General features: G+C 37.7%; 2 protein-coding genes across 4 annotated transcripts; both read left to right on the plus strand.

The window, feature by feature from the left end:
- Positions 1-1,088: 1,088 nt before the first annotated feature.
- Positions 1,089-23,163, plus strand: LOC120412825 (uncharacterized). 3 transcript variants are annotated; one of them, XM_052706345.1, is made up of 4 exons: positions 1,089-1,312; positions 7,513-7,681; positions 13,761-14,048; positions 14,106-16,787. In XM_052706345.1, the coding sequence occupies exons 2-4, from the start codon at positions 7,565-7,567 to the stop codon at positions 14,178-14,180; spliced, it is 480 nt and encodes a 159-aa protein (XP_052562305.1). In that variant the 5' UTR covers positions 1,089-1,312; positions 7,513-7,564; the 3' UTR covers positions 14,181-16,787. The 3 variants fall into 3 exon arrangements, with proteins under 3 accessions (XP_052562305.1, XP_039429377.1, XP_052562304.1); XM_039573443.2 differs by lacking the exons at positions 13,761-14,048; positions 14,106-16,787 and adding exons at positions 22,260-22,568; positions 22,634-23,163 and having other exon boundaries at positions 1,097-1,312; XM_052706344.1 differs by lacking the exons at positions 13,761-14,048; positions 14,106-16,787 and adding exons at positions 11,588-11,884; positions 12,117-12,329 and having other exon boundaries at positions 1,098-1,312.
- Positions 20,229-22,155, plus strand: LOC120412847 (uncharacterized). Its single transcript, XM_039573473.2, has 2 exons — positions 20,229-21,987; positions 22,050-22,155. Exons 1-2 carry the CDS (start codon positions 21,715-21,717, stop codon positions 22,104-22,106), a joined length of 330 nt encoding a protein of 109 aa, XP_039429407.1. The 5' UTR covers positions 20,229-21,714; the 3' UTR covers positions 22,107-22,155.
- Positions 23,164-25,061: the final 1,898 nt, after the last annotated feature.

Here is a 25,061-nt window from a genome sequence, read left to right on the forward strand (position 1 = left end):
GTAGTTTTGAAGATACTAAAATGTCTATAACAAAAATTAGGGTGCAAAAGCTCTGGTTGATGTGCACCGTTAAAATGACATGTTCCAAAAAAATTTGAAGTCGAGTAACGGAAAATGGGAGAATTTTTAAAACTTTTTTAGTGCTTTTTCGATGAAAAATAGGCGTCGTTTCATAAAAGTCCCTTTGACTCCAAATTTCTATCTCATCACCGTTTGAGGCTGAAAATTATTGAAAAACATCTTTTTTTTCGCATGTTCAAAAATGGAAGGGGTCGTACCGCCCCTCCGTCACGAGATATCAAAAAACGGACCTCGGATTCGTGATCAGGGACAAAAGTTACTCCTTAGGACAAAGTTTCACGCAAATCGAAGAGGGGTCGGGGCAACTTTTCCCGATTTCGTGTGAGTTGGTAGAGAATTATCCAATAAGAAGAGGAGTTATAAAAAAATACACGAAGTCATGTCAAAACTAACCTGATCTTTGTATTATTTTATCAACACAGATATTTAGCTAAATATTATTCGATATAAATGTAATCAACCCTATCATTTCCCCCCAGGTCAAACGCACGCGCAAGCCCCATCGCAGGCAGCAGGTTGTAAATTAAACTTATTTCATTCAGTGGCTATTCTCCTTCAGCTCGTGAAAAAAAACTTTGTATGGAAGTAGCATACTATACTACAGAGAGTATCAACAAGCTTGTGCGATCATAGTATGTGTTACCAGTTGAATCATTTTATTTCGCGTATCCAGACGTGTTCATTAACCCTCAACGCCATCTATGTTGTTGTAGTATTTTTGTCACTTTGTTGTTTTATTTGATGCAGATTGATTTGATTTTTTTTAATTGTTCTAAATGGCATTTTCATTCAAATATTCTTCAGATCTTAAGCAATTTTTAAGTAATTATTCAAATGTTATGTAGTGATTGCAAGAATGATATTTGTGCACTTAAAGATTTTTAATTTTGTTAAAGCTTTTTGTTGATATTCAGTAAAATTGCTATTCCAAGGGTTAATCAAGTTGCATCCACTACCACCATAGCTGCAAGCATCAAGTAGCCAATATTTTAGCACCCAGCAGAATCGTTCGGTCACCGGCTCTCAGTCAGTCTCAGTTGGCCGTTCCGCTCGTTCGGGAGTGTTTTTTCCTGTCTGGTTTTGCGTATCGCGCGCGCATTTTTGTTCAAATTTCGTTCCGGTGTCGTGAATCCCACGCCTACTACAGAGGAGACCCCCCTTTGACCTACCCCTGCACGTGTGTCTTGGAAAGAATCGCAGCCAAGCGTGGCCCCCTTGGATTAAAAGTAAGGTGTGTTTTTTAGGGAGAAAATGTGTGATTTGATACAATTTTGTTCAAAACAAATAATTTTGTGAAATTATTGACAGTGAATTAAGAAGTGATAAAATGAAATATATCGAACTTTTTAAAAAAAACTGACAAAACGGACAAAAAAGTGAAATCTTAGAAAAAAAATATGTCAATTGGAAAATTATAACCGCTATTTTTATCAGTAAATCACACTGTACTTCGCCGGCAGCGAAAGTGACAATTTCTTATCTGTTGTGAAAGGTACAGCGTACACTTGAAACAGAACATTCCAATTAGTGCTCGACAAGATGTGCAGTCTAATCACTTAATCAAAAATAAGTCAAATAAAGTTTGTTTTTTTTTGCAACTAAGCTTGGTAGTTAGACACAATTTAAAAGAATTTTTAGGTTGAACCTCGTTAGTAAGCTGTAATATTAATTTGATTCTGTTTATATTATAGTTTTTTTTTAAACTGTCAAATTCGTAACATTTCGACAAGGTGTTGCCCATCGCAAATCACAATGGCGATCAGATTTCCAAGATTTTCATGACCCAAATCTCACTTGGTTGTAACTGTGTGTGTGTCCGTGTGATTTTAGTAACACTTTAACGCAGTTCAAGGGGAGAAGGTTGGAGAGAAGAACATGGTTTACATACAGTTTTGTACGAACGCAGTGTCGGGGGATGATGTCAGACCTGAGTCGGGTCGGTTGTTTGGTGGAGTTGGCTATTTTTAAACACGGTGATGGCGTGCCGTGTATTTCGCGGTGGAAGTTCTTAGTAGATGTTGTTTTTTTGAGTGTGCAGCAGCAGTAGCAACAGTACACACCCACAAGATGGTAGACTACGGTGGCAGTGGCGCTTGAGAAGTTGGAAAACTGAGTGACTCATCCTGGTGTGAATTGGTGATTGCAGTGCCTTGATAAGGATTGATGATGCTTAAGATATTTTTTTGTTAATGTCACTTTGAATCACCCAAATTCATCAGAAATGATAATAAACTGTTTGGTTATGAAGTGTTTGCGAATTGTTTTACCAGATTTTTAGACTTTTTGTCACTATTAGGTAAAGACTGAATTACAAATTTCCATGATCGTCGTTTTGAACTGGAACCGAGATGATTCGAATTTTCAGTTATAAATTTACCCCAAAGTATTTTTTATACTTCTTATATTATACCTCTTCTGTATTTTCAAGTATATATTTTCACCGATTTATTAACATTGAGAATCGGACTAATAGTTTTAATAAAAGAATTAAATTTTGTTTTATTCTAACACAATATTTTTGGAAATGGACTTAAACCTAATTCAACACTGTGTAAAAAATAATAATGATACTTTTTTACCTTTATTTTACCTCTTTATGGCTATAACATAATAAAGGTTTTTTTTTAATCAAAATAGATAAAGTACTTTAAATTTGTTGGGCCTTTAAAAATGATTTTTGATTTTTTAAGACTACATTTTTAACATTTCTGTAACATGACAAAAAAAATTAAAAAAAAATCATACCATATTGCCTTTTCTGGTTCACTAAACTATAAAAAAAAGGTTTTGAAAATTAAACTTTTTGAGGGAAATATTCACAAAAAGGAAAAAAAATAAAATAAAAAAGTAATAATTGAAATTACAAGCCAGAAAATTAACATTTCAACGAAAAAACTATTGGCAAACGCATTATTCACCCGTACCGTTGATATGCAATCATGAGTTTAAAAAAATGTAAGATCTGGCATAAAATATTTTTGTAAAAAAAAACCTTTGCGGTTTTGAACATCTAAAATTCACTGAAATTCAAAAGATTTTCTAAAAAACTCAAACATTTAAATAATTATTTTCAACGCAGGAGATATAAATTGATTTCAGCTGATTTAACTTACATTTCCAGTAATTAAGGCCGTTGCAAATATTTTTCAAAGCTTATGTCGCCCCCCCCCCCCCCCACCCTTCAAAATTGGTCCAGAAAATCAGGGGGCAAAAAATATATTTCTCAAAAAACTTTAAAATTTCAATGGAAATAGAAGTCTAATCAACTGAAAACAACCTAAAATGCCCAATTCTGCATTGATAATCATATTTAGCATGTTTGGGCTCGTTTAAAAATATTTTGAACTTTTATGGAATTCCAATGTACATCACCGCAAAAACTTTTTTTTCTCGAAGAAATAAAATTTTCGTCAATACACTCAACCCCCGGTGGTTGGTCACTTATTCGTTTGACACTTTTTTAGTTTGTACCCCGTTGGTTCCCAAGTAACATTTTTAAACCAACTAGCCACCACCAAGTTTTATTAAGGGTTTATTGTAGCATCTTGATTGCCTAATAGTTTTATTTGGGCATTCACCGCAACCAACAAGCAAGAGCTAATTAATAGGTTCTAACAGGGTTTTATGCCTCGGACATAAAACCGGGTTTAAATAAAAGCCGACTGGCTTTTAATAAGGTTTTATGAAAGTTTTAACAGAGGCTTGAAAACCAGATGGCAATGTCATGCCAAACGGTTTTATCGCATGCTTTGTTAAAACCTAGGGTGTTGTAGCTGTCAAGTGCCATTAGGCATGTAAAAAGCTCACTTAAAACCATAAGCTCCTTAAAGAGCATTTATCGCGGCCAAATAGCAGTGCATAAATATGGCACTAGACGCGTGCTCTGATTGAATATGATTGACCGCCATCTTGGTTGAAAAAATAGAAAACTGAAAAATTTTATTTAAATTTGATGAAAACACACATTTATGCTGAATTTCTGGTATGATTTATATAGCGATAGATGTTTAAAAATATTTTGAACATTTTTTTCAATGAATTGCAATTAAATATTTTTTAACATTAAACACTATGATTACAAAATATTGATTTTTGATGAAGCGAGTTGAATTTTTTGGCTCTATCTCCCCTACATTTATCAATAAAATTTCAACCGCAGCTGAATTTGAGCCATCAATTGTGAGAAATAAGCTTTTAAATTATTTGGATTAGCTCTAATATCTATTATTTATCATCGCCATTTTGACAACCATCTCCATAATTTCATTTGGCAAGACGAAGACTTATTTTTGCCAAAATAAAACCTATTTGGCATAAGACGTTTGAAGACGTATGAAATGTCATTTTTCCATAACTCCTGACTAGGTTTTAACAAAGGTTTTATCAAAGCTTTGAGGATGTTGTTAGGATTCAGTTGTAAAGCCTTGAACTCCTATGTAGGTTTTATAAATAGGCCGTAACAACCTTTTGCGGAGGTCCTTTTGGGTTTTAAGTGGGGTTTATCAAGGTTCTGGGGAGTTTGTTACGACTAAGGGGTTTTAATGTTGGTTTTGGCTGATAGGTTTTATAGCGGTTGTGACAGCTTTGATAAAGCCTAAAATGTTACTTGGGTTGGTCAAAGTCAAACTTAAAAGTGACGAACTGTCACTTTTTATACGGCGCTCACGTACACTATCAAAACAAACGTTTGGTAGTGTGTGTGAACTCCGTGTAAAAGGGGTGTCAAACTAAAAAGTGACCCCGTTCGTTTGACAACAGTAGAAATTTTGGAAACTTATGATTGCAAAACAACTGGACAGATGTGTAATGCATTTTAAAACACCTTTTTCATTCAAATGTTGAAACCGTGGCCTGTAATTTAATCTAATCTAACCTAATCTAAGCTAATCGAACACAAGCGCAGCCAGTCCGAAGAAAGCATCCGGGAAGAACTTATGGTTAGATTACGCCTCAAGTTCCTTCTTGTCATTATTAATGATTGCAGTACTTTCGAGAACCCCCGAAGTGTATTGCACTCATTAAAGCGGCCCTGCCTACTGCGTTGCATTAACCGCATGAGACAGATTCTATGAACGGAGCCCACATTTCATAGAATAATCAGGGGAAGAAGAAGAAGCCGGGGACATACCGTACCAACCGGTTCGAGTTATTTATAGATTATAATGGTGTGTGGTGTGTAGGGGAATCGTTGGGGAAGGGATTGTTGTATTGTATAGTAAATGACCTTGTGACATTAATTCACCACTACGGATTAATTCACGCAAGGGGTGTCAACCCCTCGGCGGTCAAATGGCTAGAGCATCTGACTACCAATCCAAAGGTGTGAGTTCGAATCTCACCTGAATCCGTACGGTTTTTGTTCATATTCAAAGTTCAATTAAAGTCGAAAAATTTCAAGAAGACCGGTCGGGAATCGAACCCTGAACCTTCCGCTTATGAGGCGGGAGCCGTAGCCATTAAGCCACGGCCCGGTCTGAAACCGCGGCCTTTAATTTAATTTTTTTTACTTTTTTTATTTTTTATTTTCTTTAAAACATATTTGCAACGGCCTAATTGAACTTAAAAAACGTAAACGTGAAAGTAGAGAAAAAAAAAAGTATTTGTATAAATTCATTGATATTTTGTAAATTTTTGAAAGTAACATGATTGTTATTATGTTTAAAGCATTTTGTGATACTTTTAGTTTCAGAAGTTTGAAATTAAAGCTTGAAATTTTGTTTCTTTTGCACACCCCTTGGCCTTGAAGAGGGGCACTTTACTTTAAATAAAATTTTAACCAACATTAAAAGAGATTTGTATGGACGAAATGCCTTCTTTGGACCCCTAAAATGGTTAAGCAAAAAAAAAAATACTACAATAGAAATTTCATAAAACCGACCGATTTTGTATAGAATTGGGTACTCAAGCCCTATGTAAATTTTTTATGTACAACAATAAAAAAAACCATTAAAAACCATTTCTGATCACTTTTTTCATTTTAATGCAAAAACAAATATTGGCAAGACAACATTTTTTCGATAGATCAACTACATATGGTTCCGTTGGAACGAGCTGTCAAGTATAGTTTTCTGTCAAGAAGGGCCGCGAAGTTAATTTTTAAAAATTGAATTTAAAATCAATTTTAAATCCTTTGAGGTCGTTCGAAGGGCCATTGTACTCAGAAAAATAAGCTTTATCGCTGTAAACAATAATATCAGCAATCTAAGCTTCATTTTAGGACCCAATTTTAGGACCCAATTTCTCAAAAACACTTTGAACATAATTGAAAAAAGAAAAATGCACTCCTTTTGTTTACTTTCGAGAATTGTAAATGTGTTAATTTATGTTTGTGTTGATCATATGCTATAGAATAGGCGTGTTCTGAAGACTGTATAAACTAAAGTTTACAAAGTTTTGCTAAATATCTATCTAAGACTCATTTAAAGAAATTATGCTTTAAACGTCCATTCGAAACTTTCATAAACCATCAAAGTTTAAAAGAAGTTTAAAACAGTGCAGACAATCAACAATTATGAATTAATTTTGACGGGCCAATTTCCAGGGCCTTCCATGTTAATTAATTATTCCACCCATTCATCATACAAATTTCACCCTTATCGTCTGCGCACCATCTCCAGACGACCCAAACGAACGTCTGCACCACGCACTGAAACAATCTCCCAACGGGCGCCAAAATGGCCACACTCACCGGCTGTGCGTTTGTGTTGAATGAATTTGCCGGACCACCTTGACCAACATGTCCTTAAAAGGACGGTTTACCGCGAAGCACGCGTTGATTTCAATAACACGTGCTTCGCTGGATATTTTTGTTGTTTGTATCGAAGAAGGCTGCGGTGAATCCAAATATTTGCAGAATGAATTCCAATTCCAAGCAGCGTATGAATGAACCTCTGCACCTCTACAGTTCATTCAGGTGTGACATCGTCGTCGTCATGGATTACTGAACGTAAAGTGCAGCTCAGTGACGAATCGTCTGGCAAACGAAACATTCCGTCACTTAACTTGAACGGCATGCAGCAGAGGACAACCTGTTATTGACCTTCTGCCGGCTGGCAACTTTAACTTCCGGCAATCTGTTATTCTTGATGTGGATTAAGTCATCGTTTTGTTTTTATTTTGAGGCTATGTTGTCATTCTTTTGTTTTTGTTTGTTCAAATTCTTTTGAATCCTTTTAAATTTATTTTGTCCAGTATCATTGAGCTCTTCATAAATTGGACTGATTTTAATTAAATATTTTCTTCATGACGTCACCGTTCATATTCCAATCCCGCTGAGAACGCACACTCATTCATGAAGTTGACCTAAATATTTATTTTCCCACATTCGAAGAAATTCCGCCACCGACCGTGATTCTGACGAAGTTCTGCAGATCGTCCATTCTCAACTCTCCATAAACTCACAAATTTTCACCACTTTTATTTTCGTTTCAGCCTACCAAATTCACCACCAGCACCGCCCGTAGTTTCTGCTTGAGCCGTCAAGATGTCGCACGCAGTCGTCATAACGCGGACAACAACCACCACCACTAGCACCTCGCATGTCGTGCTCAACACCGGCTATCTGAAAACGACCCCCGGACTGCTCAAGCTGGCCCAGCTGGTGAGTAGTAACTCTCAAATTGAGCTCATTTAGAGTTTTGTGACTTTGAATTGCTGTTCTATAACTGATGCTTTGAAGATTTCACTTAGTTTTAAGGAAATGTGAAGTTCCATCATTTTCACTGTCATTAAAAAAAAAATCCAATAAAATAAATTCCAATGCATTAGAAACCATACCATTCGCTAGAAGCACTTGACGATTTAGAATTAATCACGCGCACTTTTCTATCTGCTATATTTCATCAACTTCTTCCAAATTTAATCATAAAATTCAAACACATACCGATGCCGGTGTGATTTTTTTTACTAAGCTTGCTGGTATTCCTATCTATCAACACAAAAAAAATTGTTTCCGTTTCCGTTAATGTTGTTCTGTGAACAACCTTTGTTGTCATTCCATAACATTATTTTCGTCAAGTGTGACATTGGCCCTGGAGGGTGAGATTGGATCATAACAAAATTCAGCTTTTGTGTATGACCTATGGTGGGTGGGTCTCGTGGCGCAGGGGTAGCGGCTTCGGCTGCCGATCCCGATGATGCTATGAGACGCGGGTTCGATTCCCGCCTTATCCACTGAGCTTCTATCGGATGGTGAAGTAAAACGTCGGTCCCGGTTTCTCCTGTCTCGTCAGAGGCGCTGGAGCAGAAATCCCACGTTAGAGGAAGGCCATGCCCCGGGGGGCGTAGTGCCAATAGTTTCGTTTTTCGTTTTTCGTTTTCGTATGACCTATGGGGTTACAAACATATAGAAAATCTCAAAATGTCTCACTACATAAAATTCATTAAATCCATTTAAAAGATATGTTTTTCAATCCCTTTCAAGAGTAACATGAAGGTAAATTATGAATAAAGTTTGTAACATACAATTTAACCTTGACATTTTGGAAACTGTCAAACTTTCTGAGCGTTTATCTCGAAACACCGAGTTGACTTACAGTTGCCCCGAAATCTCGAGATTGGATGGACCAAATTGGCTGATATTTGGGGTGAAGAATCTCAAGACATATTCCGTGTGCATGTCGAAACCTGATTTAGAAATCATGCTTTTTTTTAGATTTTGATTTGATTTGATTTGATGTGATAACCAACAGGGCCACAAGGGTGACCTATGTAGCGGTTGCCTAGAATTACAGTGGCTCAGACTCAAAGGGAGCATCATCAAATTACTGCCGTATGAAGGGCCAAAAGGGGGTGGTTGGACGAAAAAAAAATCATGCTTTTTTTTAGATAATCAGAAAATCAAAAGCTAACGACCGGGAGGAGAAAGTTTCGAATCACGCAAAGGATAATCGCTTCAGAACTTTAAAAAAAAATCAATCAGTTAAAGATTTTTTGTGAATCTGATTTTACGCACCACTTAATATTATTTATCTCGTTTTGTTTACAAACTTTGTTCATTTACGTAAAATGACGGGTAATTTTTGGACGTCTTTGGATAACCCACTAGGGCGTCCCAAAAAAATGAAAAGTTGTCAAATCTTTGGTGCTCACCCCTAGAATGATAGATTAGGATGTCAGGAACAATGTTTTCATACAACAAAAAATTCCCAAAAATGGTTTACAACTCGCGCGCGGAGCTTGAATGAAAAAAGTGCTTTTTTCGAGTTTTTTTCAGAAATGCGCGTACAAATCATACTAAAATCATTCAAATTTGGTCGCCGTGGGCTTCAAGTTATAGTTTAATGTCCCCTGAACAAATGCCTGTACAGACATGGTCCATAAAAGCTTGTGTTTGAGCATGGCGGGGCGTTTTAGGGAGAAAAAATTGTATTTTTTAGCTAAAAAATTTCAAAAATCACTCCCCAAAACGAGCCAAAAAATTTTGCAGCCAAAACTAACGCATTCAGCTTATAGGAAATTTTACGAGGATCATTTTGCTTTTTTTAACATTCAATTTGTGTCCACGCAAAGCCGAGATATATGCATTTTAGTGAACAAAAAGTGACGAATTTTCAAAATTCTTAGTATATAAGCGTTTTTAACACAAAAAATGGGCTACTATGATTACAAACGAGAAGGCATATATTTTGAAGATTTTTATTTTGCTCGCTCAAAAACGATATTTGTTCATAAAATTTCATGAAAAAACATGAGATTTTCTCATGTTCTTCTTTGCCGAGTACTCGTGGGTTCATTCTCCAAAAAAATCACCCATAAAAAAAAGTGTCGAACCCGAGATCTTCGGCATATAATCTTTTTCACTCAGATTCCAAACACGCACGAAGCAAAATGACCATCGTTCGGTCAAAACGTTCATCGTTTGTGAAAAACAAGAGAGAATTGAGAGAAAAATTTCCATTTCCGGGCTCATCTGCCAGTTCAAAATATAGACAAGTCTGGATCTTTTGCATCCGGAAGCATCCAAATTGGTTAGTTCTACCAAAAGTTATGAGATTTTTAAGAAAAAATAGGGGTCAAATGACTACCCGAGCATTTGAGTGTTAACAAAATAACATAACAATTTTCAGCACTGAAATGGATGCTCAAAAGTTGAACTTTTCAGCACTTGTTAGGAAAAGTTATACTTTTCAACATTTTTTTCAATTAAGCGATTCATTGGCAAAATTCGGTGTTTTTCGGAATTGCAAAAAACGTTGTATGGAACTCGTTGCAAAACTTGATTTTTCCATCACTCGTGATATTTATGTACGACTCGTGCTGAAAAAAACCTCTATTTGCACCTTGTTGCATAAACTACTATTCTGTGTCTTATTTTAGATCGTTGATCTCAACATGACCCCAAAAATGCTGAAAAATTATCTGCGCACTTGTAAACCAAAATGGGTGCCGAAATGACGGCTATGAAGTTTTTCTTAAATTCTTTTTGTAATGTAACAGGCAAAAAAATTCGCTGAGCTTGAGTCCGCCCTTATCTCCATACAAACTTTGAATAAAAACTATTCGGCCCCTAAATATTTAAAAAAAAATTAGGTGCAAGTGTTTCTGGGGACCCCACCTTTTTGATTTTTGTAATAGTATTTGTTATATAACTTTTTATATAAATAATCTTTTCATGAGTTATTTGTAGCAAAATGTTCGACAAATTCTGAACAAAACATAGTACTAGGTTTCTATCAAACTGTAAATTGTTCACATGTTTCATCACAAAATGTGCAAAGTGTCTCATGCCTCCGCTCAAATTGAGCCTTCTCAACAATATTCGGATAGCCCCTTCGGATAATCGAGTCTGGGCTGTATTTTTTTTAACTATCGCTTTTCTCCTCCATCCTCCAAATAAGCTTTAAATTTGTATATCTTGATGGAAGCAAAAAAATAGCACAGAGATAATAGTATCCGTTCCAAGCTAGTTCTATAAAAAACGAAGTTGACTTTATAGCTGTCGGCCACCATTACTAGTACCAACCACTAGTGTCTTCCTTTTTAACTACAAGGACTTCGCCGCCCTGGGCTCCTAAGTGTATGAAAGTATGGCACGGAGCGACGGCGCCGAATACCCATATTTACACAAAGAAATTTAGAGCGGCCACCGCGGGATTCGAACCAGCAACCTCTGGATTGTGAGTCCAGTGCGCGGTCCGATTGATCCACATGGGCGGGACAGTTCTATAAAAAATGCTTATTTCTTATCCTTGGTTCATATCTCTTCAATGCTAAACGAAGCTTTGAGTGAGTGTCCCCACTAAATTATTAGATTTAATGCGTTGCATTTTTTTTCGCAATTACCCACTCTAAGCTTTAGTAATCATAGCAAAGGCGTCAACCAGAGAGTGTCAATAACTTTAATTTAAAAGTTTCGATTTCAATCCATAATGGTGGTAGTTTTATGTGTGTTTGTCCATCATCCCGGTGTAAGCTAGTTAGTAAGTACATTTTAGCGGATTTTCATTGCTTTCATCACTGACAAATTTTAATTTTACCCAACAAAAAAACTCCTACACCTTCCCAGATAATCGGCGCCGTCAACGTCGGCCTCGTGTCGTGGCACTTCCGCTCGTACTACGCCGCCAACCCGCAGGTGTTCTTCCTGCTGATGGCCGTCGCCTTCCTCATCGGGACGTTCTGTCTGCTGGCGTCGTGTCTGGTATCGCTCAGCACCGGTGGAATCATCTCCAAGACCGCGTACGAACTGTTTTACCACACGGTGGCCTTCGTGCTGTACCTGATTGCGTCGATCATCCTGCTGGTGCACATCACCGACTACTCGTACGGGTCCAACTACAAGAACTCGCACATTGCCGCCGCGGTAAGTAGGTTGACGAGATTGGGCCACAGGCTCTGGAGGGTTTGTGTCTTGGCAGTGTTATATGAATTTGCTGGTGGAAGTTTTGACTAAACATGTCTGAAATAAGTTTGACGGTAGTAATGACACCAACCAGTACATTCAATAACTCTGACAGAGACACACACCAAGCCTCGTCACATTTCAAATTTCTAATTATTTCAAGATGATTGATAAATGCTTTACCTTGTTGCAGGTCTTGGGAATAGTCGTATCGGCGCTCTACCTCTTCAGTGCCGTCCTTGCTCAGCGATCCTATCGAGGATTCTAAAGTCGGAATGACTTCCCGCATTAAGCATCACTAACTAAGTGTTACATTTTTTATACAACGACTAATATTAATGTGTGTGCCTTAAATATATTTATATGAATTTTTAAAATAAAGTATTTTATTGTATATTTCTTAAAATCTGCATACTATAGAGAAGATTTATGTCTGAAAGCATGAGAACGTGATCCTGCTTGCTGCAACCACTATTAAGTAAGCAAAATATTTTATATTTTCAAAAGTTATAAAAAATCATAAAATTTACTTATCTTTTCAGACAATCGGAGCCCTCACCATCGGAATAGTTTGCTGGTACTTTCGTGACCGAGGCCAACCAGATTCGCAAATTGTCTTCCTCCTGATAGCCGTTACCTTCCTGATTGGAACGTTTTGTCTGCTGACTTCCTGTCTAGTTTCCCCTAGTGCCAGTGAAATCATCTCAAAATCCTTTTTCGAACTAATCTACAGTACGGTTGCTTTCGTTCTCTATCTGATTGCGTCGACCGTAATGTTGGCCTGTATGAGACGACACGTGTACAGCTCCAACTACAAAGGTGCCTTCACCGGGGCTTGTGTGAGCTCTTTTAATTATTTAAAAAAAAATCTGTAAAGTAAACAAAACTTTGCTTACAGATTTTGGGGATGATCAACTCGGTGCTTTATCTCGTCAATGCCATACTCTTTCAACGGAATCATCTTAGACAAATCTAGTTGTTGTGCATTAGTTAACAAAATTATTTGCCAATGTCACAAACACACTTGCTGAATCAAGCGATACGTTTTGTTAGTTTGACAGCTGCTCAACTTGAACACAATATTGCATGCAAAGTGTTACACTGCGAATGGTGTTAGTGGTTCTTAAATCATAAATTTCAATTCAATTGGCTCCAAGGGTCCTGATTGCTCAAAATCAACCACTCCATTCGCGAGCACAAATAGCAGGCGACGCGATACTGCCCTGATGAATTCCTACCGTTTGTCACTTTCACACCATTCGCTCCCGAACACTCTCTCTTCTACTCTCCTTCTCTCTCTGATCGGCTCAGTCTCCGAACGGCTCAGGCAGGCCGAACGTCACCGATCACTCTGAACTGAAAACATTTTTTCTCTGATGCGCTGCGTTAAACTCATTGATTTGGGTTGCCTAAAATCAATGTATCATTTAAATTGTGCATTTATTTTGATTTCGTAACATTATAGACACCATTCAAAGAAACTTCCACCAAGAAAAAATCAAATTGATGGCAAACTGAGGGCGTGAAGACAAAAAGACTGCCGCGCTGGCATTTTGTGAGAGTGGCTCTTCGCTGAGCATGGTAGTGTGTGAGTGTCGTCGAGCGACGGAGTAGGCAAATATTTTCACGATGTATTTGTTCGCTGAGTGAACAGTTCGGGCCACTCGCTGGCTGCTTGCGAGTATCATTCGCTCATGAATGCTAGCGGGTTGGAATAGGCGACGAATGGATAGGCGATCAGTGAGTGGTTTCTGTTCATTGAACCAAAAATCAGGACCCTTGATTGGCTCTTTAAAATATTCAAATGTACAACTTTAAATTTTGTTTTTATCTGCAGATCATCGGGGCAGTGATACTTGGACTGGTGTTTTGGGATTCTTACTATTTCACACTAGGCGATCGGCGAATGTTTTTCATGCTGACGGTCATTACGTTTTGCATTGGAACGTTCTGCCTGCTGGCTTACTGTTTGGTTACTAAAACAGCCAATTCGAAATATTTCTGTGAAGTATTTTATCATGCGGTGGCTTCCATCCTATACCTGACTGCATCCGGGCTTTTATTGGACCTGACCGTACAACACTGGGACAGACCTGACTACCAGAGTGCCTACATGCCTACGTCTGTAAGGTTTTAAATAAGAAGTTTGAAAACTCGCCACTAAATATTATGTTTATTGTAGATTTTGGGAGTAATCGTCTCAGTGCTGTATCTGTTCAGCGCAATACTCGCCAAACGGTCCTATCGAAGCATTTGAATTAGAACGGATTGGAACGGAATGGAAAATGACATTTTTTTAACTGAGAAGATGAGTTTTTTTATTTCAAGCAATAAATAACCCAATGTATGTATAACGAAAGTTAAGTTTCTTTCAATTGAGATATTATCCTGACACATGTTGTTCATATCGCATGAATTGTTAAATCTCAAAATGCCGTGCTATGTCCATATATCTAAGCTGACGGGTTTAACATACTTACTGATTTTCCTCATGTCACGGGATTTCAATCCGTTGACTGTCATCTAGAAGATAACGTTAAATTTATTTCGTCTTCTAATCTTACGTGAAGGTCTTTACTCTTACGTAAAGTTTACACAAACTTTTATCTATTTGCGAGTTCTTAAAACCAAAAAACAGTACTTATTTCAGTTCAAATTTTAAACAATTAACGCTTTTCCTACAGATAACTTTGAGGACCAAATCCACAATGACGCAGTTTTAGCACCAGTCAGTTTGGCATTTATTGAGCAATTATATATAAAAGTTTCAATGTTGGCTAGATAGTTAAACTATGGATACAATTAAATGTTTTAAATTGTTTAAAAATGCAAAGAATTTGTAAGCAAAAAAGCGTTAAGTACATAAAATGCACAAAATAGCTCACCGCAAAAGCACTTCCCTAACACGGATGTGAACTTCAAGTACCTACAATGCTTAAACTTTTGAAGGAAATTTAGCAAATCCTTCATTTACCCTGGTGATTTAAACCCAGCTTGTGAGTTCTTCTAAGTCCGTCAAAATTAGTTCGGAGCAGTTTAATAGATCCTTTTTACTCCATTGTTCTTTTTAGATGTAATTTTAGCCTTGATCCCGATGGATCACCACTAAAAAGTGATTTTTGACGAAATTCCCTTTGGCACACTTTTGAACGTTCCTTTTAGAGTCACCACTTTTGATTGGCCCGGACAAGGTTGTCAATTGTACCGATACTCAATATCATGTCTCGGGCTTCAAAGGTATCGTAATTTTGTCTAATGATTCGGAGATTTTTCAGTTTTTGTGCATACTTTGTTCTTCGAAATATCTGGGTGCTGATTGTACTTGGAGAGTTAGGACCTTCAACAGCTGGGCCCAGTCACTTCCACAAAGACCGAAAAAGCTCCAGAACTGAAGATCACTAAGGTTGTGCGAAGCTGGTGCTACCGGGCATCAGGGTGAGCTACGTGGTGCCGCCCTGTCTGAACGGTTCAGCAACTCTGTCTTTGCGACTGCAACTCTGTCTGAATTCGCGAGTGGGGATCCCGACAAACCTCAGAATCTTGCAAATACATGGAGGTCATTCGACGTGCTCTGTTACGATTCTCTTGAAAAGATCAGAGTAGAGAACCGCTCCTCCTAAGACAGCAAACCCATGCTTGGTGATGGAGATTGGACGAGCTGTTGCTACCGTATCCACGCGAGAGTTTGGATCCAGGATTGCAGTTTACAGAAGTTTCGGGGTCAGCACCAAACACACTCTATGTCATGTCCTATCTTGCTTTTCTGTCGATCTTACTGTCATTTCGGGCGCGTACCATTGAACTTCATTTCGTTCCTTTGTTCTCAGCGCAGGGCACATTGTCAAAAAATTAACTCTGACAAGTTCTAATAGGCAACTCCGCAAATCCCGTATCATGATACCGTGGTAGATTTACCACACCGAGACTTTCACAATGTGTAGTAAAGTGTATTGAAATCATTTGCTAGTGAAGATCACGAGCATTAGGGATGATAAGTACGATACCCAAGTTAAAACCTTTTTTATCGCCAGTGTAACTTGTTCAAGAGAATCGTATTGACAACTCTAGAAAGCGATTCTGATTGATCTATCAAAAAATTGCGCAGGTTTGGAACCAATCACCCAGGCCCTCTCGGCACCTAACCATATTCGCGCCGGCCAAACCTCCACCGGAAGAAGATCTGGAAATCAAAACCAAAGTATACCAGCTTGTCTCTACGGAAATCCCAACGAAGTCAACGGTGTTGAAGCAAATATTGAATTTTCTCTCATTTTTCATAATGGCGCGGTAAACTAACAGTAGAAATTAAATGTTCATTAAATCTCGACAATCGAACAGAAGGAGAAGAATGAGTGTCGTGTGAGCAGCAGCGCCGAGAAGATGGATTTTTTTGGCGTTCTTTTTGTGCTGTATTCGTGATCGTGTTCATATCATGCATGCGGTGAGGGGGGTCATTGTGCTAATGAATATTATTGCGCGTCAGTATCGTGTGAGCAGCAGCGCCGGGATGATGGATTTTTGTGGCGTTCTTTTTGTGCTGTATTCGTAATCGTGTTCATGTCGAATTATGTGGAAGGTGCGAAGCCGCGTGTTAGGATTCTTGTGTCTTTGTTGTTTTATTTGTGTTTCCATCTGAAGTATTAGTTTTAAAATTATTTTCATTTTTTACAGCTTTCTGGAATTATTTTAAATCAAATGTCTACATGTAAATTTGTCTACTCACTATATGATTTATTTAAATGTTCATATTATTCCTGATCCTATTCCTTTCCTGTAGTATACCATCTCCTCATACCATATATGATCAAATTGCTTAAATTAACGAAACTTTCTAAAACAGCATGGAAACCATCTGGAGCATTTATATTTTAAATAACTTTTTTTTACAGCTTCCTGGAATCATCTTGATTGTATTTATTATATTTATTTTATTTACTATATTTATTATATTTACAAGCCTTACCCGGCAAACTTCGTCCTGCCCTTTTTGGTTTCTTGACGTTTTTTGCTTGTTTGCTTATTAAGCCTCCTGTGATCAAAATTTGATTTTACGCAACTTTTCCCATACAATCTGCAGATTTTACGGAATCGGTTCGGGAGTGGCCACAGTTGTCACTTTTTGCCGTAAGAACCTTCCTTGGGCTTATACGAACCCAACGCAACAAAGAGCACCTCGATCCGACTTTCCGTTATCAACTGATGCGCGTTCGAACAAAACCGTCGAAATTTTTTATATATATAGATAGATTATTTATCATTATTACAAAACTATATGCTTATTAGATAATACACTACAGACTCACATTTACGCTTACAAACATTCAAATCATTAAATACATTACGCACTCAACCATTTTCATCGGCCCGATGAAATTCCCCTAACCCCCATTCCAAACCTCCCAAAAATATTCCGTTCACTTTTAAAAGTCGCATGGGTTCCCTGCACTTTTGCCACTAGTGAACAACAAAAACATCCCCTCCCACATCCCCACGGGACTGTATGGGCGTAGCCTTGGAGCACAGTGTGGAAATTTACGTTCTTAGATATTCTTGGTTGTACCGGGCAGCAATCAAATTGTCTAAGAATATTGAATTGACCATTGTGGCACCCCCTACAGCGTGGTGCAGACCCGTTATGCTATGCTATGCTATGCTACAATCGAACAGAAGGAGAAGAATAATACGTTGTTGAATTCAAAGCAAGCTTAAATCGTGCGTTTTTGAATGCTGGCATAATAGTTTTGAATATCGAACACAATTTCTTTATTCAAGTGCAGATGCAAATTTTTCTGTCGTACATGCTTCTAAATTTTAGTTTTTGCCTTCCTCACCTCACTGAGGCAAGGCTATAAAATCACTCGAAAAATGAACTTCTTAAATACGACTGCTAGATATACCTTCACGTATACCTATCGACTCAGAATCAAATTCTGAACAAATGTCTGTGGGGATGTGTGTAGACATGATTTTTTTTCCACACGATTATCTCAGAACTGGCTGAACCGATTTTGGCCGGATCCGCCTTATTCTGTTCATTTTGGGGTCCCCTAAGACCCTATTAAATTTTATTCTGTTTAATTAAGTACTTTTAAAGTTATGCCAAGAAAAAGTTTTTTTGTAGCTGCAAAAAAGGGTGATTTTTGCATAACCAAAGGCCGGATCTTTTTGCTTACGCGCGAGAGTCGCGCAGCATGCGTAGGGATTTTGGTCCACGCGGGGGATTGGCAGCCACACCCCCTTGCATGCGTATCGCCCGGTTGCCACATTGCTTAAGCAGTGTCTGCGTCTTCTCTGGAAAAAATCTGTATTGATTATGTTGCTGCATCATTTTGTCTCGACAAAGATTTACACGAACTTTTTGATTTTTTTTTATAACTCATGAGACTTTTCTCCTTTATTTTGGAGAGTTGGTAAAAAAAAATAATTGAAAATTGCTGTTCAAGTAAAATCAATAATTATTAATCTTCTCATTGAAAAGTGCCGGCGACAAAATTGGGCGAAAAGTTCACCGCCCGGAGATCGCGAGTTGGCGCGAGCGAATGAACACCGCGAAAAAAGATTCGGGGGTGCATTGGGGTTAAATGATCATTTCGTCATTCGGTTTAATCTAAAAATAATTATTTTTTCGTAAATATCGCTACTTTGATGCGATGTAATTCATTTTTACAGTTAATTAGGCATTGTTACATCAAATTTGACCTTTCAAACGCACTAGAAGGGCCAAATTTTAAAACATCAATGTTTGCCAATTAGACCGTGTTACCCCCAATTCCCCTTGTAGAACAAAAGAAAAGTTCATCCGCGGTCTGTCAGCAGCGCGCTGTTTTGTTTGCTGGATCAACATTTGGAAATGTCGAACGTTGAAGGAAATCGCTCAAAAAATGGAAATTAACCGATTTCAAATGTTATGGCCGCAAATGAAAGGTAAGGGTGGCTAATTTTTTATTCCGATCTGTAAAACTAGTTCTGGCGAGGGTTCTGGGCACTACGGCAATAGATTTTACCGGCGGGTTGCTTCCGGTTGAATTTGATTTGAGGAGAAGGTTTTTCAATCCACCAGGGGCTTATTCGGGGGCAACAGTTTCGGTAATCCGGAACTTCCGGTAAGTTTCATATTTGCAGTGTTTAGCATGAAAAACAAACTTAGACCAATCTTTCAAGTGTGCGCTCTTTTTGAGGAGGGGCGCAAACCGAAGAAGAGTGCAACTCGGGGGAGCGTTATTTCGGGGTTTGAGCGCAAATCGAAGGAGCGTTATTCCGGGGTTTTGGCGTAAAATGGGATTTTCTTTTTTAATTTTACTTACAATTAAATGAATCATTTATATAAGGGGTCATCCACAAAACACTGATAATGGGCCATCCTCAAATCTGGGTATCCAAGAACTCCCGGATGTCATGGCCTAGATAGCTACCTGATCAACGGAGGTCTATATGGGTGAATTAACCATCGGTGTAGCTTCAGATAGCTTTAGTGAACCACGATGGATACCCTTCGCTATGTTGGATTATTATGGGTCCTCCAGGAACTCCCGGGATTATTTATTTATGCTAAATAAGCTCCAATATGTGTAATTGGCAATTCTACGGTATCATCATCTGGGGCAAATCGGGTCACCTGGGGTGAATTGAGACAGCATTTTTAGTAATGATTTTGCCTGGTATTTGGATATTTTTATTAAGTTTATTTTCGATTAGACACAGAACAATACAATAAGTACATTGGATTAAAATTTTGATACTTTAAAGTGCTCTTAAAACTGCTTTCCCGAATCCGACTGTAGTTCCGATTCGGCCCAGTTGACGGTAATATATTTATTTGAGTTAAAAGTTAGCAAAATTAGTTAAGATAAGTTTTATTTAGAATATCCAAACTATTTAACTAAAACATTAGCAAAATTTTTATTCAAACCATTTTTTTCCTAAATTAGTCAGGGAAAGGGCGTCAAATTTTCCCGAGCTTTGAATTTCCCGGGAAACGGGAAAAAATATTTTTGGATCCCGGGAATTCCCATGATTTTTTTTTTCAAAAAATACATAAATTTTTTAAAGCGCTGGGTTTTTTTTTTAAATTTCAACAATGTTCCCTAATAAGCCTAATTAATGCTGATATATAATGAATATAAATTTCAGTGTTTTGAATTAACTCGTTAACTAAGTACACTCAACCTCCGGTGGTTCGTCACTTTTTCGTTTGACACTTTTTTAGTTGGATGGTCAAAGTCAAACTAAAAAGTGACGAACTGTCACTTTTTACACGGTGCTCATGCGCAGTATCAAAACAAACGTTTGGTAGTGTGTGTGTGAACTCCGTGTAAAAGAGGTGTCATACTAAAAAGTGACCCGTTCGTTTGACAACAGTTGGTGTCAAACCATCGGGGTTTGAGTGTATTCAACTTGTCTTTTATTCTACAACCAAATCTGCATTTACAGACAAAATATGTTTTTTTTCAATTCCCGGTTTTGGAAAAAAAACCCGGGAATTCTGGTCTTGGACGCACTAGTCAGGGATGACTATTTGGGGTTGGGACAATTGAGTAGGGTAGAGTAGTCATCAATGAGACACGGGGAACAATGATAAAATGACTCTCACAAGTCGTAGTTTCAACCAATCAGGTTCATATTTGGGGGATAGGTGTGTCTACTGGATACACGTCTGCCATTATAGTGGCTTTGGTTATGGACGCTCCCTTGAAGAGTTATTTATAAATGTTTGATTTTGGAGTGTAAAAGTAAATTATGGACAAAAAATACTTTTTCGCTCGTAGACTGCCTTTTACACCAAAACTAATATTTCTTCAAATTTCTTTCGACGTTCCACAGGGATTGAGTTGGGCTACAATGTCCATTCTTTGGTTTGACCAAAATTTAGAATATACCCAGAACCCAGGGCTGTCTCATTGTTCCCCACTCATTTCAACTCATGGGTAACAATGAGACACTTCAATTTTTCTTCATTAAACTTTTCAAAATCTATGGAATTCTTTCAAAACATGAGTTAAAAGTGATTTTTGGCATATTTATAGAGTTTTGACTTCAATTTACCAAAAATACAAAGTTATTTGGTACAAATATAGGGATTTTTAATATTTTTTAGTATAACTTTTGTTAATAAAGTTTCATTTGTTTTGTTAATAAAGTTTCATGTTGGCAAAATTGCTCTAAAATGTTCAAGGCAAGTCACCTGCAATGGAACAATACAAATATATGATGTTTTACTAGAAAAATGTTGATTTTCGTAGAGTGTCTCATTGTTCCCCACCTGTCTCATTGTTCCTGCCAAGTGCGTCTACAATGAGACAGTTGAAAAACGCTGGCTGTAGATGTCGGATCGATCTCATATTTTGGTCAATGTTAGAACACATTAAAAGAAAGAAAATGCAACAAAAAGCTCATTAAAACATGCTGATAAAAAATTAGAAAAATCGTTGAAAGATGAAAACCAAAAGTGTCTCATGGATGACTGATGGTGATTTATCAACAAATTTTGTTACTACTTCGAAGGTGTATTTCTTAACCGTTTGTACATTTTTAGTAGTATTTCTTATGGAGCATTTTATAGAAATCATTTTTGCATGAGTATTTTGTGGCAACATGTTCGACATGAGTTTCTGAACAGAATGTAGAACTAGGCTTTTGTCAAACTTTCAATTTTTCGCATGTTCCATCTGTTGTGTACAGTAAGGAAGCATTTTGGTGCCTGTTGTAAGTGAATGTTTAAGAAATTTTAACCATTCGTTAAAACTTCTTTTAAACACCCGTTTCTTTAGATTCTCGGTGCCATCAACGTCGTAATGCTAGCCGTACCATACCGCTGGTACCACGCGTACGATCCTCAAGTGTTCTTTCTCCTCACGGCCGCCGTTTTCTTTGTGCTAACATTCTGCCTGCTGGCCTCCAGCCTGGTAACCCTACGATCGGGTGAACTCATCTCGCAAACCGTGTTCGAACTGATCTACCATGTGGTTGGGTTTGTGTTTTACCTGATTGCATCAGTTTTGCTGTTGAACCACTTTCTCCATCGCTGGTATGGGATCAAGTACGTGATGTACCACACTGTTGCTATTGTAAGAAGTTTTTATTTGTTTTAGGAGATTTATATTTGTAAACACGACAATTTTAATTACAGATTCTCGGTTTTGTCAACACAGCATTGTACATCTTTAGTGCCATTCTTGTTAAATGATCCTTGAAATAAACTAAAGTTTGAATTAAAGTTGAAATATAAATCTGAACAGCCGCAAACATGTTTGATTGCCAAACCATCATTTAGTGTTCACAAGCACTAAATAAGCACATAAAAAAGACTTAAAAACGAATCAACCTTACTTCCCCGCAGATCATCGGCGCCGTCAACGTCGGAATCGTGTCGTGGTACCTCCGGCGGTACCACTCGGTCTACGCCAGCGGCAATCCGGAACTGTTCTTCCTGCTGATGGCCGTGGCCTTCCTCATCGGGACGTTCTGTCTGCTGGCGTCCTGCCTGGTATCGCTCAGCACCGGTGGAATCATCTCCAAGACGATCTACGAGCTGGTCTACCACACGATTGCCTTCCTGCTGTACCTGATCGCGTCGATAATACTGCTGGTCGATGTTACTAACGGGCGGTACCACTCAAGCCTGAAGGATTCCTACATGGCAGCCTCCGTAAGATGACTTATATTTAATTAAACAAAAAAATTAAACATTTTAAAAAATCAATTCACTTTCAGATTCTGGGAATCATCGTCTCAGCACTCTACCTCTTCAGTGCCCTGATTGCGCAGCGATCATACCGGGGATTCTAAGGATTTCAGTTCCTTACCAAATGCCAACAATTAAAATATTTCAATTGCATTACAGTAACCGTCCAGTGTGACCGGCGAACTTAACCTCCTCTTTACGGAAATCAGTGTACTCAATACAAAGTTAAGAAAAAGTGTCCAATTTTAACCTACCGAAAGCAAAACTGATTCTTATAAATGTTTGTCCAGAAAGTGCTTCTTGAAATAAAATGTGTGCCTATAGAATTGTAGTGTTAAGATTTTAAACCTCGTGTTCTCTATTGATTTTCGTAAACAAATCAGCATTTAAATTCATTGATATTAAATATATACAGGAATTTTTTTTTATGTTTTCATTTGAAATAGTTTTAATTTTTTTGAGTTTCCACATTTACCTTACTTATATAAGAATAAAATAACAATGTTATTGGTTGATTATTTTAAAGTGCTTTTATTCGAAATAAATGTCTATTAAACAACATGTTTCTTTGATCTCAAATGTATCACAATAGTTGTTTTAAGCTTTTATTTTCATTATTTTAATGTCGCCATTAAACGAAGCGTAAACATTTAGGTAATTCCAACCAAACCCCGCCAACCTACTCGATATCGGAAAAATGCCCCGATCCCTCTTTGGTGTTCATAAAACTTTGTCGAATACTTTCGGTAAGTCGCGTGTTTTGGCGATGCTTACAAGTGCCGTTACAAAGTGTGTACAAAGTACACGTACGCGACTGCCGGTAAGTTAAAAAGGTATCGAAAAGCTCCACCGCCACGAGATAGGCGTCATCCATAAAGTATGTCACGCTAAAATCGGCCAAAATAAACCCCCCCCTCCCCCCTAGTCACACTTTGTCACGCTGGATCGGACCTTCCCACGAAAAGTACGTCACGTTTTGTCAGACCCCCCCACCTTTCTTTTTTTTTGTACAATTTTAGCATGATTTATAAACAGGATTATTTTTAAATTCGGAGTTCAATCGAGAAAGTTTTTTTATTTTTACAGGTTGTTTAATTTTTTATTTTGTTGAATGTTGTAGTGATAGTGATAGAAATCACCATCAATATTTTTTCGAAAATCTGATGATTTAATCATATGGGTAATTCTCTACCAACTCACACGAAATCTGGAAAAAATTTCAAATTTCAATTTTTGAACATGCGAAAAAAGGTGTTTTTCAATAATTTGCAGCCTGAAACGGTGATGAGATAGAAATTTGGTGTCAAAGGGACTTTTATGTAAAATTAGACCCCGATTTGATGGCGTACTCAGAATTCCTAAAAAAACGTATTTTTCATCAAAAAAAAAAACCCCAAAAAAGTTTTAAAAACTCTCCCATTTTCCGTTACTCGACTGTAAACAAATTTGGAACATGTCATTTTAAGGGAAATTTAATGTACTTTTCGAATCTACATTGACCCAGAAGGGTCATTTTTTCATTTAGAACAAAATTTTTCATTTTAAAATTTCGTGTTTTTTGTAACTTTGCAGGGTTATTTTTTAGAGTGTAATAATGTTCTACAAAAATGTAGAGCAGACAATTACAAAAATTTTTGATATACACTCAAACCCCGATGTTTTAACACCAACTGTTGTCAAACGAACGGGGTCACTTTTTAGTTTGACACCCCTTTTAAACGGAGTTCACACAAACTACTAAACGCTTGTTTTGATAGTGTGCGTGAGCGCCGTGTAAAAAGTGACAGTTCGTCACTTTTTAGTTTGACTTTGACCAACCAACGGGGTACAAACTAAAAAAGTGTCAAACGAAAAAGTGACCAACCACCGGGGGTTGAGTGTATAAACATAAGGGGTTTTCTTATAAACATCACGAGTTATCTTGATTTTACGAAAAAAAGTTTTGAAAAAGTTGGTCGTCGTCGATCATGGCCGTTCATCGTCACCCGCGACAGACACGGACGACGAAACAGTCTCACGTACCCCCCCCCCCCTCTCCCCTTTGTCACACTTGCGACAACCCCCCCTCCCCCCCCAGAGCGTACTTTATGGATGGCGCCATATTGAAAAAGCGATCCTCGGATTCGTGATCAGTAGGGTTAGTGAATTATCACGATTTCGCGGACAGCGTGAAATTCGTAAATATTTGAAATTTCCGTGACATCTCATAAAATTTTACAATTTTCGTAAATCATTGCACAGTGGAAAAAAGGGCCCAAAAAATGAACGCAACATGATTTCGCGCAAACCATCGATTGCTATACACAAAAAGCTTCGTTTTTGCACCAGGAACAATAATCCGATGAAAAATTGCACTGCACAGACCGGTGGCCGGAGTACAGGCCACCGGAAGTTCCAGATTTTTGGTAAAAGTATCTGATTTATCCAATTGTGATCTGATACGCTTTCTTCTACCAT

The sequence above is a fragment of the Culex pipiens genome, chromosome 1 (assembly GCF_016801865.2).
Source record: "Culex pipiens pallens isolate TS chromosome 1, TS_CPP_V2, whole genome shotgun sequence".
NCBI classification, from domain to species: domain Eukaryota; kingdom Metazoa; phylum Arthropoda; class Insecta; order Diptera; family Culicidae; genus Culex; species Culex pipiens.